The sequence below is a fragment of the Falco naumanni genome, chromosome Z (genome assembly GCF_017639655.2).
Source record: "Falco naumanni isolate bFalNau1 chromosome Z, bFalNau1.pat, whole genome shotgun sequence".
NCBI classification, from domain to species: Eukaryota; Metazoa; Chordata; class Aves; order Falconiformes; family Falconidae; genus Falco; species Falco naumanni.
Genome location: NC_054080.1, coordinates 36,542,843 through 36,561,255, shown reverse-complemented (window position 1 = coordinate 36,561,255; position 18,413 = coordinate 36,542,843). Strand labels below are relative to the sequence as shown.

The 18,413-nt window shown below is 36.5% G+C and overlaps 1 protein-coding gene across 1 annotated transcript in view; it reads right to left on the bottom strand.

The window, feature by feature from the left end:
• Positions 1–381: 381 nt before the first annotated feature.
• Positions 382–18,413, bottom strand: part of CHSY3 (chondroitin sulfate synthase 3) — a 165,367-nt gene continuing 147,335 nt past the window's right edge. Inside the window, exon 3 of the mRNA XM_040580901.1 lies at positions 382–2,473. Coding sequence (XP_040436835.1) covers positions 908–2,473 — 1,566 coding nt within the window. The 3' untranslated portion in view covers positions 382–907. The remainder of the gene's footprint in view (positions 2,474–18,413) is intronic.

Here is an 18,413-nt window from a genome sequence, read left to right as displayed (position 1 = left end):
ATTATGTATTAGAGACTCAGTCTAAGAAGAGGAACAGCAACTTATACTATGTGTTTCAAAAAAAGAATACTGTATGCCTGCACTTTATCATAAACGACCATGTTAAGTCATAGTTTCTTCTTGCCTGCAAATGAAGAACGTTGGTTCACACAATTTTTAAAGTGTGCATGAGTATCTGACTAAATCCTGTTCCTTGTGAAAATAAAGTTCATTTACACTTAGAGTGAACAACAATGAGGAGTTCATTATTATAATAAGACATTTAAGGATCTTGGTAGCCAGTACCAGTTGTATTTGCAAGTAGCTCCTCAGCTTTTCTGGGTGTTGTTTGTTTGGTTGTGGTTTTGGTGTGTGGTTTTTTTGTTTGGGTTTTTTTTTTTTTTTAGCTTTTTTTTAAAAAATAAAGGTACAATCATAGTTATTCATTTACTTTAAAAATTCTAAAGATGAAGAAAAGTAGTGTTTATACATATAACTCCTCATATAAATTATAAAACTCAAGTTTATCTTACAGAGTTCCATCCCCAGAAGAAGCATAAAGCACTTTTGTGGTACCTTCACCAGTAAATATTTATATCACATGAAATCTGAGAAATGCAGCAAAGACGATACTGCATCCCAAAGCTGAAGGAGAACATTCTTCTCATGCAGTCTCTTGTGATGCATGTGCTCCATGGGAACATATGATTTCTGTGACTTGACTGAATTTCAAACAAAGGAAACATGAAGGAATTCACCTCACCAGTTCAGTAGCTATAAGAAACATCAGTGAACAGCAGACTCATCCTGTTTGAGGTCAACAGTCTTTGGAAGACAATAGGAGGGAGTTTAAAACTATGACAACAAGATCAAATAATAATAACAATAATGAGGTAAACTCCCTTAAAAGGCCAAATAAGCTGAGATGTCAGGACACAGTTTGATTGTACTTGACACCCAAATGTTTCTGTAGCCAGAGTCCAGCAAGCTGCATGGTAGAGGCAAACGTACTTGCTTTGGACCCTAAGCACATTTTATATTGTTTTGGATCTAAATTGGGGTCACACTGAACTGGATGAAAAATATGGACAACTCCTACTTCTTGACTTCTGAAAGCCTTCAAGCCAGATGTTATCACTTTAGTAAAGAGGTCTACATCCTCTAGTCCCCAGCCTTGAATTGAGGTATCAAATCCACCAGCAGTAAGTAGATCACTTTTGTAAATACAGGTAATTCCAAATCCATACTCCCTCCAAAATCCAGTTTTTTTTGTGAAAACAAAACTACCCTCAGCTGGAGGGTTGTCTCCATATATTACTTTTGGATCATATTGGCTAAAGATGATAGGGTAGTAAACCTGTTCTCCCTGAATAGTGTTATCTCTGCATCGCTGGAGGAAGTCTGGTGTGAACACCAGATCAACATCACAGAACAGCAGCAAAGTGCCATTGTCAAACTGAGATGAGGCCATTTCAAGACCTAACCCTCTAGAAAACTTTCCTGCCATCGGAATCAGGGTCATATCTGCCTTAGGATACTTAACATTGTATTCTTTCATCAGCTTTATGTGTCTGCTGGAATCTTGGCCCGATTCGGAACTGAAGAGAATTATCGCCAACTTTACATTCTGACTGGGTATCAGACAAGTCTTCTCAAAGTTATCCATAAATCTTGAGAAAATGTCAAATCTTCCTGTGAGAGGGACAAGAATATGTATTTTCTTGTCACTGCGTCTCGCAATGTCTTTGGTGCCTTGGAATGATGAAGAAAAAATCTTTAAAGAATTTGAAAGGAAAGAGAAAGATTGAGTGTCAGTGTTGGTATCCTCCAGTAGGCTTCTTACATCCAGCTCCTTTGCTTCTTTGAAGAAAGGTTTGCTAAATAATTGCTGAAGGTAAGCGTGGCGTCTCACCGGAACCGTAACTTTCCTTCCTTTGTGCCTCTTGTACAAAAGCAGTAAATCCAGAATGTACTCCACTCCGTGCAGAGGGTCCACCCTGCGGTAGCCATACAGTATTTCCTTGAAATCAATGAGCCTTCCTCTAGATCTAGAGTTCTCATTTATAATTTCCATGACTTGCATCACGGTGTCATCCAGTGCAGCCCTCAGGACGCTGCTCAGACTCTGCCGGGGTGGCTGGTTCTCCACCATTGAGTAAAGAAATTTTCCTGTCAGGAACTCCCACTCGATGACTTCATCCCTTTCACGTGGCTGGAAATGATTGAATGATGGCATCATTCCCAATTGCTGATCTTCCTTATTTACTTCACTGTTACTGAGCTTGCTCATCAGGGCACTTTCTCTATGGAGCTGGATGGTCCGATAGCGCAGTTCAGAAATTTTGCGACTCAGTATGTAACTGTGCAGCCTGTATTGGTAGGCTGGTCTTTTGTTTGGATGAAGTGTTATGGCTGTGTGAATCTTGCTGTTGTGAAGATCTTGAATGTAACCTTTGCGGTTGTGTTCATAGTTTTCATGGAACAATTGCTGCATCTAGAAAGAGAGATAGAAATGAAAAAAAAAAAAAAAAAAAAAAAGACAGTAAGTGGAAGTACTTCTACCCACAAAAGGACCTGCATTGGCATTGTTGGTCTACCAATTCTAATACATCACGACTATTTTTAGGTAAAAACTTTAAAGTTTTCAGCAGGAATTATTCACACTGTTTTGGTCTCATTTTCAGTGCTGTCCACATAAGTAAATATTGTCCTCTAACTAAACAGAAGGGCAGATATCTTGGGTTTTATCTTCACCTAACTGCAAAACTAAAGGAAACTCTTAACTGAAGGTCTGTAGGTAATGTTTCTGAGTTCCTAGGGGCAGAATGAATGCTGCTATGCATTAAACACTAAGTCTTCACCTACATCTAAACCCTTATTAACACAGATCCTTACTGTAAGTTTAACAGCACTGATGATGTTTTTAAAGAGGCTATTGGATTTATGTCTATGAAGTACAAAGATAGTTGTATTTTCTAGGCACACATAAATGGATAGTGCTACTTATTAAAAAACTGAATGGATTTCATTTAAACAAAACTATATTTTTTCCATGCGACAAAGAATCCAATGACAGAAATGTAACCACTGGAAGATGTGAGTTGGCAGCAATAATATGTCAATTAAGCTATAGGTCATGCTAGTATAACTCATCTTCAGTAATTTCCAATGTATTTCTGTGGCAAAAAAGACATTCTACTTCTGCCAAATTAGTACTGGTAATATTTTCTATTGAAGATGTAGTGAAGAGATACCTTTTAAGGCTGAAGCACAAGTCTAGGACTTAAAGTATCACCTGGCCTTTATACCTTTCTGTGCTAACAGCTAAACTATGAGCAAAGCATAAAATTTCTCTGACTTAGTTTCCTCCCTAAAAGAAAACTTCCCTCATTATTAACTTAATATGATGAATATTTATTCTTAAATGAGAAGTGATAAGGAGTAAAATATTAACATCATAAATAATTTTAAGATCTACTGTTCTTTGCTATGCTAACACCTACTAACTCCAGAGAAACAGAATTATTTCCCATGAGTAGCAGATAAAGGAGAAAAGGCTGCTTTTTTTTCATCTGCAGACTGATCTGTTGTTAATACATAGGGAAAATGTGCTAGTTATATAGAAAATGGTTTTCAAGGAGGTGTAAGGTTGAGCACTAAACAGATTTTGAGATGGATAATGAAGTTTTTCTTTTATACACTGAGGGAATCAAGAGGGGTGAGGTCTAATATGTAACAGAACATATTAGATATGCTCCACATATATAATACACAATGTCTCAGACTCCAAACGTAGGTCATCTTACTTCAGTTCCTTCTAGAACAGAAGTTTTGCTACTAGAAGTAATATTAAGCACAGGGCAACAGATGTACAATAACTCCTAGCAAAGCTAATATTCATGATGAATAGAACCCATTAGCATGTACAAAAAATACACAGTGTCATATTTAGAAAACTGGAATTTTAATCGAGAATTTGTAGAACCTCCCTCCCACTCCATTCAGACCCCAAATGACTCTGCTTGAGCATAGCTAACATTATTAGTCAGGTCTGCATTTTTGAGGCTACAGTCATATCGCATTGGAGAAAAAAAGAACCTGATTCTGAGAACGATGTTAATCTATTTTAAATTTCCCTTTAATAAAACAGCTATGTCTGCTATATTAAAGCAAGAGTGAGTGTGAAAAACACATACATAGACACAAAATGACTCAAATACTCCTTATTCACAGAACTCCTACCTACAGCTGTTAGAGCACATTTGTTCTGTCTTGGGAAGTGGGTATGTTGCTTGTCATATGAGACGAGATGAACCAGGGACACGATGGTTTGGGCAATTTCCTTGCTCATATAGTGAACAGGAACCAACACTATTAGTACTGAGTCAGTGTTTAACCAGCAGCGCTGGCAAAATCAAAATATGTCTTCTCTGAGGGCAAGAGATGTATTCTGGCAGACAGACAGATCAGAGATTATCGATTCAATTAGGGAGAAGTGCCTGGGAAAGGGCTGGGTGAAGATATTTGGTCTTTGGAAGGATAATTTTCCCTTCCCTCTCTTCAATTTACATTTTGAATAATGAAAAAGATCAGCCAACGAGGTGAGATTCCCATCTCTCTGGTTATAAGCCATACTCCCTTCCTGGCCCCTTTTTATTTAAAGCTGTCCAATGTGTGCTCTGCAAGGTGACTGAGCTTTTGTATTCTCCACTTTTTCTGGAAAGGGTGGAATCCAGGATTTTCATATTTAGAATTTTACATTAAAATCCCCTCATAGGAAAATAAATAAAGAAAATATATAACATTGAAAATGAAAGGAAGAAAGGGGGACGCACTAGTTGCTGAATGGTGTTGAAATCCTTCCCCATAAATCCTGACACTCTTTCCTAAGTGTTCTAACCATGAAGGATCACTTGAATTTTTCTTCATCCACAATGAATAATTATATTTGAGAATAACTGAAACAACTATTTACTACCTTTACACATTTAACTTCTGATATCTGAATTTCCACAGTTTTATTTAAAGTAGTATAATGTATTTTATCCAAAAGATTTTTAACAGATGACAAACTATTGCTGTAAAAGTAAATGCAATCCTCCTGTTGTGCAAATTCTTCCGTAACCTTTGAGTTATTACAAGCTCAGCATCATAGCAGATTCATTAGCATCACCCATCTAACAGGAATATTTGATTAATATAAATACCACGTTTTTACTACATTCCAATTTCAGATGCCTTGGTTTATTAGATATGCTCCATGGAAATCATAGCAAGAGGATGTACTCCATTATACTAATGATTTTGCTTTTGATAATCAACAACAGATTAACAACAGCAATGAAAAAAATATTGAATCAATTCAGTAATACAATACTATCACACATATAAAAAACCCATACTCATCCATTTTAAATTATGATACTGAACACTTCCAATAGATCTCAATACAGAGAAAACAGTTCAGAACAAAGATGACACCAAAATCATAAATTCTTCCTGAAGATAGCAGGTTTTAATCTTGGTGCCACAATACTGCAGGTCAAAAATGTCTTTTTACAACTCAAATGTTTAACATCTAGATGAAAGCAATTAAATGAAATTCTAACTTTGCTTTGAAATTTCCAAGCAAGGTGGTCAAGCCTAGGAGCCAAAAGGAAAGATGATTAAGCTTCCTGGAGAACTTATCTGTGTAAGGGCCTGAATTGGTCAGTGCAGTCATCAGTGATCTGGAAATGGAGGTGAAAGATTTACTGAATATAAACAAATTATTCAGCATGTTAAAAGTAAACCTGCCTGCAAAAGTTCTCATGACTTTGAATGGCAAAGTAATAAAATGGCAGATTAAATTCTGTGTAGATAAATGCAAAGCACATGCAAACAAGGCAATCCTAATTACATCTCAAGAATGTCAGACTGTGCAAGCTGTTAACACTCTGGAAGGACAACCTAGTTACACAGTAGGCAATTCTGTGTAAATGTCACATCAATGTTCAACACTGATGAGAGGAAAAGCAAATAGCATAAGAACAAGTCTAGGGTGAATCAGAAACATCATTATATGGTTGCGTCCATATTGCACCTGAATCTTGAAGGCTGTGTGGGCAGCTGCCTTGTATTGTGATGTCCTACCTGAAATCAGAAAGATATGAGTAGAAAGGTACTAGCAAAGGTCACCAGATGATCACACATGTGACTCATTAGATGACTAGATGACTAGGGTGAAAGGGAGTAATTCAAAGAAGTCCAACCTCAAGATCTGTAAAGTCAGCTGCAGCATCAGGGAAATGGATGGGAACAGTCACCAGTCTTTTCTCACATAAAGAACACACAATTATGCTCTCAAGATTCAAAACCAGAAAAGGGAAAAACGTAGCTCAACCACAGAACAAGCTGCTGATGGCAAAAACTTGCATGGCTTCAAAGAGTGAGCCAACAGCTTAGTGGGAGACTTCCATCACTGCTATGTAAACAAGAAGGTACACTTTCTCCACAACATTGCTGTACTGCAGGCTCCTGAAGCTCCAGCTGAATCTGTGTCACAATATGTCTATTGTCTTACATCCCTGCTGCAGCTTCTACCGGTTACTGTAGAGAGAGGATATTTTGTCAAATCAACATTTAGTCTGACATCATACAACCACTTTACGTTCACTGAAAGCAGTGAATGGGAGAAGTTGTCTTCAATTTAATATAATACATGGAAGCACAAAATTTTATTTTTTCATATTGCATGACTATGGCTTTCCTGAAGAGTTTGCTATCTTCTGAAAAATACTTAGAGAACAACTAATGCTAGAGTTGGCAAGGACTTTTGCTTGCTTCCTTTCACACTAGATGCAACTAGAAATTGGAAAGAAATGTGAATAATAATTTCACGTTCTAAGGAACTCAGAAAGGCAAGCCAGAATAAAAAAAATAAGAGACAAATTAAAATAAAGGCAATGCTTTATCATCGTGGCAGAGAAATACAATAGCTAACACATAAGCACAATGTAATCTGCATTGCAAGATCTCAAATCATTGTAATCCCTGTGATTTACTGATGTAATAAAAAAGGAAAGTTCTTATTATGGATAAACAAAAGCCCCAAACAACCTACTTTATTATTGCAAGGCTATCACATATTAAAAGACTGAATGCAAACGGTGCTTTTTAAATTAACACATTTTTTCTTTGAGTATTGTTTAAGAACAATTTCTTTCATTTAACAGAGAGGACATGGAATTTAATCCTCCAACCACTTTAGCTTTTCCTAAATCTACAGTAGTACTAAACTGTTGACCATTTTATCTAAATTGGACTTTGAATAAGTTTAGAAATAAGATGAATAGGAATTATTCTTGGTCTTTCCTCACCCTGCTTTTTAGAGTTTAGCTTTCCTAAAGACGAAGATTTATTCACAATTTCTAGTGACTTCAAGGGGCATTTAATTTATATGAAGAATACATGTACCATCTACTGTGTTTGAGAAGATACTGTTCGTCTGAACAGCAGCAAGCTGAGAGTACCTTAACAACTGAAGGACAAGCTTAAAAAAAATTAAAAATTCCAGTAGCTACAAGCACATCAGGATGTTCTCAATAATGGGTACTATAAATACAATGCAACACTAAGCTGCGAGTAATCACAGGTTTCTGTACAACAAAAAAGATTTCAGCAAGTCATTTGGTTTGGTGGTATGAGAAAAAATGTCAGCCTGGAGAAGGTAAGGATTAAGACTGGAATTATGCAATACATATGAACACTGAAGCAATAACTAGTTTAAATGAGGGACTGTCAGTTTGGAGGGAAGTCATTACAGAAACTTCTGAAGAACAATATCATATGTGGTGACACTGGCACAAAATCTGGAGCACTGCTCACAATAGAAAGTAGAGGACTTAGTGAAGAGACAAGAGGAGAAGACACCCCACAAGAAGAGCCAGAGAACCTGGAGAAGTGACACTGCAGAAATTCAGTTTTAGTAATACAACACACATAATCCTACACCTGTAGTTTTAAGATTAAGGGTGATTAAGTATCTTGGGAAAGTTGACTCTCTAAACTGGAAACGACTGTCAAGTAATAATAATAATGATAATAATGATAATGGTGGTGATGATGATGATGAGAATAGTAATAATAGTAATAATAATAGTAGTAGTAGTAGTAATAATAATAATAATAATACAGAAAGGTGACATGGTGACACTAAGAAATATCAGTGGGAATCCACAGAAAAGGGAAACAAGATTTTGTGTTGCATCAGTCAGAATATTTCTGAAAGACACAGCAGACAATTTCATATTATTTTGAACCTGTATCTTTATCAAATGTGTTGGACCAAATATATGTAAAAGAGATTTGCCAGGACCAGAAACTGTCCTATGAGAAGAAGTTAATTTATTTGGCTGGTTTAACCTTGGAAAACATAAGATAAGAATCATATTGTATTCAAATTCATTAAGTAAATTAGAAAAAGATAAATAAAGGAAACTAGCCTTTGGTTATATGTGGGTGGGAAATTTAAGAAAAATTTCTAGCTGTTGGACGATGAAGGCTTTACATTAGATTTTCAATACAAGTAACGCTTACAGTTTGAACAATTATAAAAAATCTAGATTGCTTGTAAGTAGGGAAATCAATTATTTGAGAGATCCATTCAGTTTTTCCTAGTGATATAGTGTTTAGTTTTTAGTAAGAATTAATTAAATATTATTAATTGGCAGCAGTCAACTTTCCTACCAAACAGACATCACGTTGAAAATACCTAACATTCCCTTTCTATTCATAGTCCTCCACCAAGAGTAGTTCTAAATGTTTCCTCTTAGTGTAATGACCAACAAACGAGTTTTGTATCTCTAAAAATGATGACTGGTAATATAATAGCTTTATAACACAACCATTTGTTTGTAGTTTTTAATGCATCTGAGTAACAATGTTGTGAAGCATTTTGCCACAAAAACAGAACAAGGATTCATGTTTCACTATTCAAATGATTGTAAGGGATTAAAACCTACTGCTATTTGCATATTATGCCCATCACTTTAGCATGCGATGCACCCAGAAATGACAGGGAAAACTGAAGTGTAACTATATGAGTGACAGTAAAACACAATGTATACGAGAGTTGTATCTTGCTGCATATTGAAAGGCAAATCAGCCACAGAAACAGGCACTGAACAGTATTCCATTTCATACATTATTAACAGACACCTTAAAAAAGCACCAGAATCAACAGCCTTCCTGCTGACACCTTTCCCAGGACGAATGAAATCTGATGTATTGATTCCAGCTCTGGTACGGAGGGGTTAGTAAGTAGAAAAATTAACAAGTGCATACTAAAAATTCAATTAATAGTTTCTTCAGCAGAAAGGGATCTAAGTTATTATTTGGAGATTAGCTAGTTAAGATATGTCATGATCAGAATAAAAAAGAGCTAAATTTTTTAGGCTTTTTTAGAAGTAGAACCGTGCATTAATTATTTATAATGCTTCTCCTGACCCTTACCTTAATGAGATTAAATAAAGGTTAACAGCAAATTCTTTTGGACACCACCCGCACCCCCACTCCCTCCCCAACTCCCCCTCCCCCCCCAACTCCTTTCTCACATTAGAGAAATAATGAGAAATTATTAGCTTAAGAAATAAAAACTTTTATCACATATAGCCATTGGACTACAACTAGCTCAGCATGCTGTAAGCCAAGTGATATCAAGAAAACCTACAATAAAGTGCTCAGGAAAGAGTGCTGCTCTGTTAATGTTGGTAGAAGTTTTTGACATCTTATGTCTTAATTGCTTTAAACTAAAACCCCCCACTCCAAATCCCAAGGTCTTCCTGCAATTTGGACAGACAATACAAGAAGGACATACAGTCATGCTGTTTTGGTTATAATTCTAGCTACCGTCCTGCTATAGGGTTACTTCACCAAGCACACAATGTAATAAAATCCAACAAATCTGTACAGGCAAAACAAGCACATAGTAGAAAAAGCATGGTAAGTACTTTTTTTATAAGCTAAATTTAGTAATTTAGCCTATAAATAGACAAATTAAACAGCACTGACATGCAAGTACAGAAGCAATGCTTCAAGAAAACAGCAAAATGTTTGAAATTCCCCTCTGCACTAGGTGGACAATTGTGGAAAAGGCTGCATTTCAGAAATTAACAGGTTTAAGGAAACTAGGTGGTCACCCTTTCAGCTTGCTCAAGTTTGGTCTGCCTGGTGTCACTGCCCCCTTCTTTGGTGCAAACCAGCCTTCAAAGTAGTAGCATCATGGGTGATGGGTAAGAGGTAATGGTGCAACAGTGAGAACGAACAACAGCTCCCCCCCTCACTGCCAATCTCCTTCCATTGTCATGCAAAAGCAAAAAAGCTAGCTCAGAGGTTTTGAAAATGCTGAAGATGTTAGTCACTCCCAGTTCTGGATGAAAAAGGAGAAGTGATCATGGAGAAGCTAAAACCAATTTTTCTATCTTAGCTCAAGCTTTTAATTTAGTGATCTTCAGACTTGTGTTTGCTCCTACATCCTCACATCACAGAGAGAGCTCAGGAGGTGAAAGCACATTCACATTCTCATGGAGTTACACAGTGAGAGTAACTCACTGTACACTGGCAAGTGCACTGGGACAAGCTACGTTTGCAACGTGAGTCCTGGGAGCTGAACATGCCCTCCTCAGCCCTGACTGAACATATTCATGGTCCAGCTGGTAAATCCATTTGCAGCTTTGCTATTCATTTGCCTCATTACTGGTGATTTATCATGGTAGTATGGCCCACTATTGCATCCACGCGACACCTCTAAGCATGCATGTACTTTATATCCTTCTGAAGATCTTGGTGGGACATGCACTTCCTTAGGCAACAGGTCTGTGCTTAAAACTTTTCCAAACGATAGAACTGTTCTCAGGCTCCCTCCAGCCACATGAAGGAGCAATCCACCCTCCTGCAAGTCACATGCTCCTCGCCCACAGGGCCACATTGCCAAAGGGATCTCGCCCAGGTTCCAGCCCTTGCTGCTCCTGGTACACACGCCCTGCCCGCGGCAGTGGCCCTGCTAACGGGTGGCAGCTCTGCCTCAGGTGCTGCTTCTGGAAGCTGTCTGAGAAACAGGGATTCTGATTTTATTCCTGCAGTAAAGAAAGATGCCCAGTATTTTATAGCCAGTACCCTGCTGGAAGACTTAAGAGATGGCTGCCTTGGTTTCTGAGTAAACTGTTCCACCTCTGGGAGAAATGAGAGCTGATAGCTGTTCGCAACTTGTCAGTGAGCTCTAAAAATACATCCAGATCTGGAAGAACTGTATCAAAGGTGTTTTCTTGTCTGAGTTTGCGGACAGTTAATGTTTACTCCTAACCAATTCTTTTTGATTGTACTTTTCCTAAAAACAAGACATTCTTTCAGTAGCATTGTATATAGCTCAGACAATTTGAAGCTGTATAACATCCTACAGTAGTATCTATATAAATAATTCAGAAAATACAATTCCTTACATTCTGAAATTCTGTCTTCAGACTGTAAAGGTTATATTGATTGTTCCAGGATCAACAAGTAGTACAGTAAAAAGCTGTCATGCCGAGCCCTTAAATAATTTGCTGTGATCAAGGTGAAGATAATAAATTTTCCTTTCAAATATCAAGACCTAGATTTCAATGACTTCTCTTTGAGATATACACTATGAGACAGGTGCTGAGTTGATTAATAAGTAGTATTTCACAGACTTTAAGGTATATTTCATAACTTTCATTCAGCATTTTAGAAACAATAAAAATGAATCCTTTCAGCATTTGCATCAAAACATTAAAATATTTCAGCATTAAAATAGCATGCCTAATTTCATTATGATGGTGTACTAGTCACCTATAATCTGTATCAACTACAATCTACAAGAAACACTAGCTTTTTAATGTACTTGCATTAGTATTTACAGAATTCACATTATATGTTTTAAAAAGCACTACAAAATTTGATCACAAAAGAAATCCATAATCACTTAAAGGAAAAGGAAAATACATCTCCAGTGTAAGTCACTAAAACTTCCCAAAGGTTCACAAAAAACACTTCATCAGAGCATTTAAAATATATTTCTACCTATAGACCATACATTTTTAATATGCCATTGAGAAAAATGTTGAATTGTTAACTTCAAGGAGCAAAAGAAGAGGAAAGTTAATCTTATCCTTAACTGTAGACCATGTAATGAAGGTATTTTATAACCGTCACGGATTAGTAAAATTAAAAAACAAGTTTTTATTTTAGCAAAAATAATAATTAAACTTTTATTGCTAATATGTTATTATTTGTTAAAATAAGTTCAAGTTACACCAAATCTATTACATAATACATGTATTTTGAAGTGTTTAAATATTTTTACTTCTTGATCTTAAACTCTCCCTTTCTCACCTTGTGACAGATTTGGCCATTCACAGGCAATATTACTAATAATATCTGTTAAATTATTAGCCTCCAACACTAGCAACATAAAAACATGGAAAAAGTCTTTAAAGGTCACCTACTTAGTAATATCAAATTCTATCCTTTGGATTATGGAAAAAAGATGAAACGGTGACTTGATGACTTATTATCTTTTCTGAATTGTTTCATTGTGTCTTGGGAAAAGAGCTAGTATATTTGTTTAACGATAAACTTTACCAAAACATGGAGTTGTGCATCTGTGTATCTGATTAAAGAGCTGAACACTAATTACTCTTGTAAGTGCATTCATAGCACAAAAGCTAATTACACATATTAAAGTTATACAGAAGCTGGAAAGTTGATTCTTTTTGTGCTATATGGGTAATATCACATTTGGTCTAGCAACATATCCCACTTTACAGGATTAACCCAGGGGGAATTTTTGCTGAACAATTTCCCTTTTGTTAGACCGCAAAGGTCATGAGCAAGTCCATTATTTTCATGACCAGTTGAGTTTTTCAAGTTTTTGAATCTCTGATCCTGTGTTTAATTACATAGAATTATGAAAACATTTTGTGGCTTGTGACATATGGTGTGGGTCCTCTGGACCCTTCTGCATTAAGCAACTGGTACGTGTTTGCCTATAATCATTGTCAGTAATCTATAATGAATGCATACTGTCCTTTCCATTCTCAGGTTTCCAGCTTATGTATATATATTCAGCTTATTCCAACAGCTTTCCCTCCCAGAAAAAAAAAACAAAAAACAAAAAACCCAAAACAAAACCAAAAACCCCAAACAACCAAAAAAACCCAACCCAAACCAAAACAACAGACTTGCATAGAAATCATCCAAATCTCAACAGTTAGCACGCTCAACATTTTTTAGACTGGATGTACTCAGCACAATAAGAAGGCTGAAGCTTTCTGGAGTATTACCCCAAAGAGCTGTTTGTTCTGACTGTATGAAGGTACATGGGACAGTATTTTGTAGATACTTGGCTACAGCTATTCCTAAAAGTGGTAGCTGCAATGCATCCTTTCTGTTCCTCACTTGTAGAGATCAACCTCCCCATGTGATGTGTCTAACAGCCCTCATCTATCCAGCCCTGTTTCAGGCTAATCAACTGTGGTGGGGGCCAGGGAATTAACACCCTGTACTGGGTCCAAAGCTGTGTCACATGCCATGACCTCCCTCACTCCTGTCATACAATCTGATACAAGGACAGAAGCTATGCACATCATCTGCATTTCTGTCACATTGCCTGACGTGGGGAAGTAATTCCCTTCACTCTCAACCCTGCCACGTGTAACGCATGGAATCTCTACTGCTGAATGGAGAAAGCAGAGATTTTCTTCTGTGCCTCAAATTTCAGTGCAATATGAAAATTTAATGTTTCCATAGCCTTTATGCTTCAAGTACTCTGAGCAGGTAATCTTATTACAGTGGGAAAGAACAAGATCAAAGTCAAGAGATGGAGAGAAAGCAGCACCCCTGCATGCCCCTGCCCTAGTAACAACACTAGTTATAAACAATATGAGGCTGCTTTCTCATGCAAAATCCCCGTACAGTAGTGATATTTTACAAGGCATAATCCGCCTTACTGGGAAATTAGCATCTCTGCAGACTATAACAGTCTGACACAAAGGGTTCCCTGGTATTTATGACTTCCCTTGGAAAATATGTTTAACTGAATAATCTGTATGCCTGTATCCCTACTTAACCTGTTATCCACTACAGAAAATCTACATCTTACATTGCTCTGCAGGAGCTCAAAAGGTCTTCCTTAACTGATTCAGTCATAAGTATCCTTATTTTTGAAGTGATTCAGCAATCCACATGTTGAAACATTGAGAAAAAGCCATTATCTTTTCTGATTAATCTAAAACAAAATATACTAAAAAATCAGGGCTACGAACCCTGAGATCTAAGTGCCGAGGTAAATTGCTTCAAAGTAGAAATGCTTCTCTGCCTCACTAGTTTGTCACATTTCTGGCTAAATGAAAAGTTCTAAGTGAAAGCAATTATTTAGGTTTAATATTCACAGTATTTTTATCGTTATAGCCTACACAAGGGAAATGCTCTGAGGTATTATGTATCAGTGCAGTCAATTATTGGGATACAAAAGATTTTTCCTCACCTTGTTTGATTGGGTGTTAGGAGCCTTTAATAAGTATTACCTTTTGATCTTAAAATTTGAGGCTAAAAGGAAAGGGAAATTTTTTTTTTTCAAGCTGTTTTTGTAGCTTTTTACCTTCAATTTTACCTACTCTTCTGCAGAATCTATTTTGATACAAAAGACAGCAATAATGAATCGCCCTGCAGTCCCCAAAGTCCACAGTTATTTGGAAGCAGGACTACACTTTCCATAACTATTAAAAGAAACAACAGGAATGTATTTTTTGTGACTATCTATGCAAAGCATTTACCAAAAAATTTCTCCCTTTAAGCTTAACATCACAACTATTTATTTACAGCTATTAAATACAATCTGCCTTTGCACAGCAAGAGGAATTCTACCACAACATTCTGTCACCACCACCCCTCAAACTTTTCTTTTCTGCAAAAACATGACTTTTGGGAACTTGTTAAGTAATGTCAATCCTGTGCAACCTGATGCAACTTTGACCTTGAACCTTCAAGCTGATCCTGCTTGAAGAGCAAGGGACTGGGCCACATGACCTCCAAGGTCTCTTTAACTTAAATTATTCTGTGACCCTACAATTCTATTAATAAGTCTTCTGATATTATGAAACATAATTTGAAGAGGAATATGTGGCAGAAATTTCTGCTGTACTATTGGTATTAGGGAATCTGCACCTGGAATTCTCCAAAAGTCTTTCAGAAAAAAATGTAAGCTTTGGGAGACGAAACACTGACAATTCAGACTATTTTTAATTTGTTAATATGTCACCTATGTCATACAGCATATATTCAAAGGCAAACAAGTAACATGATTCAGAAGTTCTTGGAGTAATTCTGCCTTAAAAAAGATGCTACTGTGTTGGTTTGTTTATCCTTTTTACCCTTTATCTTACAGTTAACTTTTTCACCTATCTCTTTTCTTGGAGTATCCTTCTGTTCCGCAGATTGCTGGAAAGTATTTAGATGCAGCAAAAAATAATTGTCCTGTGCTTTGTTGACACACTTTCATTTAATCAGATACCTAAGGGTTTTTTTTTTTTCTGTTTTTCTTTCTTTGTTCTTTTCTTTTTTTCTTTCTCTCTTTTCTTTTTTCCTCCTCAGCCCCCCAGTCTAAAATTGAATATTTTATATAGACTTGGAATTATGCATCAGGAGCCCTATGAGACTAGCACCACAACATTCCTGAAGATGAAATGCATAGTTTCAAAAATATTTGTACACAGCCAGTTAAACAAAATGAAAACAATGGCTATTTCATCAGCTGAACCAATGCAACTAAAGACACTGGCTGATATTTCCGTAGCATGCCACTGATGCCATGAAGAGTGATATATAACATATTGTGAAGAACATATTTCTTCTTTTGCTAACAAGACTGTATACATACCTACCAGATAAATGACAAATTGAAAATACTCAGCTTAATACTGAATACTCAATACTTACATCTTGGTCAAAGTAGAGCTGTTAAAGTACTGCCCAAGAAGAAAAATCACTTAGCTGAAAAGCTCATAAAGGTGAGAATAGAAGTTATAAGAATGAGACATTTTAAAAAGTCAGAACAGAAAGTCAAAAGAGAATGCATCCCAAGAGGACAAGGATGGGACATCATCCTATCCTAGAGGGTAGTAAGAACCAATACACTTACATGACTAAGCAAGAATTGGGAAGGTTGCATACACTGACTGGAATTTCTCATACAGGAAATGTAGCTTGCCCCATATAGAAGAATGCAGTGCACCAGCACATCACTTCCCTGCTACTAAAATGCTTCTGAATGGTAAAGACAGTAAGGCAGGGAAATGCACACAGGGCTTGCTGTGTCAGAAATCATGTATTCTTTATGTCAAAAAGTGAATACTAATGGTGTGCTCCTAACACGACTGCAATGTTATGTCTTGCTTACACTCATCTCCTCCCACTGGGAAGTTAAACTGTACCAGGAATGCTCACACAGCTGGAATTTGGGGACTTAGCTATAGGGGATCATGAGAAATAAGCACTAGGTTCATTAAAAAGACAGCTTTTCTAATACTGAGGGGTTGCTAGGCAGAAGATCAAGCCCAAAGGGTCCTGGGACTGCTAGCCAGAGCAGTGCTTCCCCTGGCTGAAATGCCAGCTTAAAATTTGCTATCCCCTGCAGAATGGAACCAAACAGAAGGCAGTTTGGTGAGTTTCTCAATACAGTGTTTGTTCAGATCTCTGATCTGAACAGATCTACAAAAGAAATGTAACAGAACACTGCTTTTGCCTTTGCTATGGCGTGTCTGATTATTTCTAGAGGTATTTTCTTTTCAGTATAGACACTTCTGAAAAGAAGTGATTTCATATGTGAAAATATTCATAAGTCATAACAGAAATCAGATTAGTAATTAAAAAAAAGCACTGAAATGGGAAAAAATGTTTACAAAGTCATTGAGGTCCTTGGGAAAAAAAATGAGATTGGCTGAAAAAAATCCTGTAGCTTTATCTGTATTTCAACACAATCCATATCTATGCATCTAAAATTTTATTTCTCTTGAGATACAGGCATGCAGCTTGTTTTCTTCTCTACTGTTCACCAGCTACAGTTTTCTCCTTTTTTTCTTAAGACATTATCATTCTACTGCAAATACACTTCAGAAAACTGCTGTTTTTACCCTTTAGAAAAAGCTTTTGAAGCCTTTAATTGTAAGAAGAAAATTCAATAAATGCTCTCATAACCAATTAAGTACAGATTTATATTCCAGCACTCTCAGATAATGTTGAAATGATGTATAACATCCATAACTTCCATTAAGTAACACCATGAATTCTCTGTCTAAATACTTCACCAATCAAACAAAACTGTCAGAATATATTACACATCTGTTCACGCTGATGCCTAAACACCTACAACAAAAGCAGTGTAAGAAAACACTTGGCCTCAAATATCTTTGTTTATTCACAGTTAGAATATTTCACAACAAATTAGTTTAAGTATTTCAATTCCCCAGTTCAATAGCCTCATTTGGATAGATTTTCCACACAAAATAAAGGGCAAGCATTATAAAGAAATATATGTAAACAAAAAACTTAAAAAGCTTAACATAGGAGTGACACAGTGACACTTAGTTATACATTTAAAGATGGAAAATAAGAATTAAGTCTGCAGCATCTATTTTAAATTACACTCAGGCACCATCAGATAAAAGCTTATGGCAATATTTTATGCAGTGCTGGTCTAAGGACTGAGGCAAAAATGTGACATAGAGGCAATACACGTTTTTAAAACTAACTAGTATAAAAGGACAACATAAACAAGCTTCTAGGAGAAGAAAACTTCTAGGGGAAAAGAGCTTAAAAGCTGCCTGGAAGCCTTTTGGATATCTTAGATAGCTGACTAGTTTTCTTGCTTCATGCTCAGGCCATAATGTTTGGATTTCTGTTTTCTGGTAATAAATGTGACATACTGACAAAATCTTAAGTATCAAGAGATAAAAGATGATGGAAATTGGGAAACTAAAAAGAAAAACAGATCAGGGCTAAGACTTACAAGGAAGTTATATTGTTAATATAGAAGCAGACAATCTCATAAAAATCAGTACTTGTATCAGAGCACCTACTTTCTGTTTAAAACTCTAAAGGCATTACATTTATTTGATTTGCTTTGAAGCCTCCATGTTTATTCCAATTGCGCTTGAAATCCGGCATCTTGCAAAAGCTCTTGGGTGGAGTAGGTATTCAGTTATGGCCATGCTGGAGCAGAGGAACCTTGAAAGATAGTATCCAAGGGGGAAAAACAAACAAACAAACAAACTCCACCAAACCAAAAAAAAAAAAAAAATTATATTGAGCAGAAGTTACAATCCCTTCTATACAGGCTTGTCTGGGTATGAGACCACGAATGTCATTCCACTTCATGTGATATC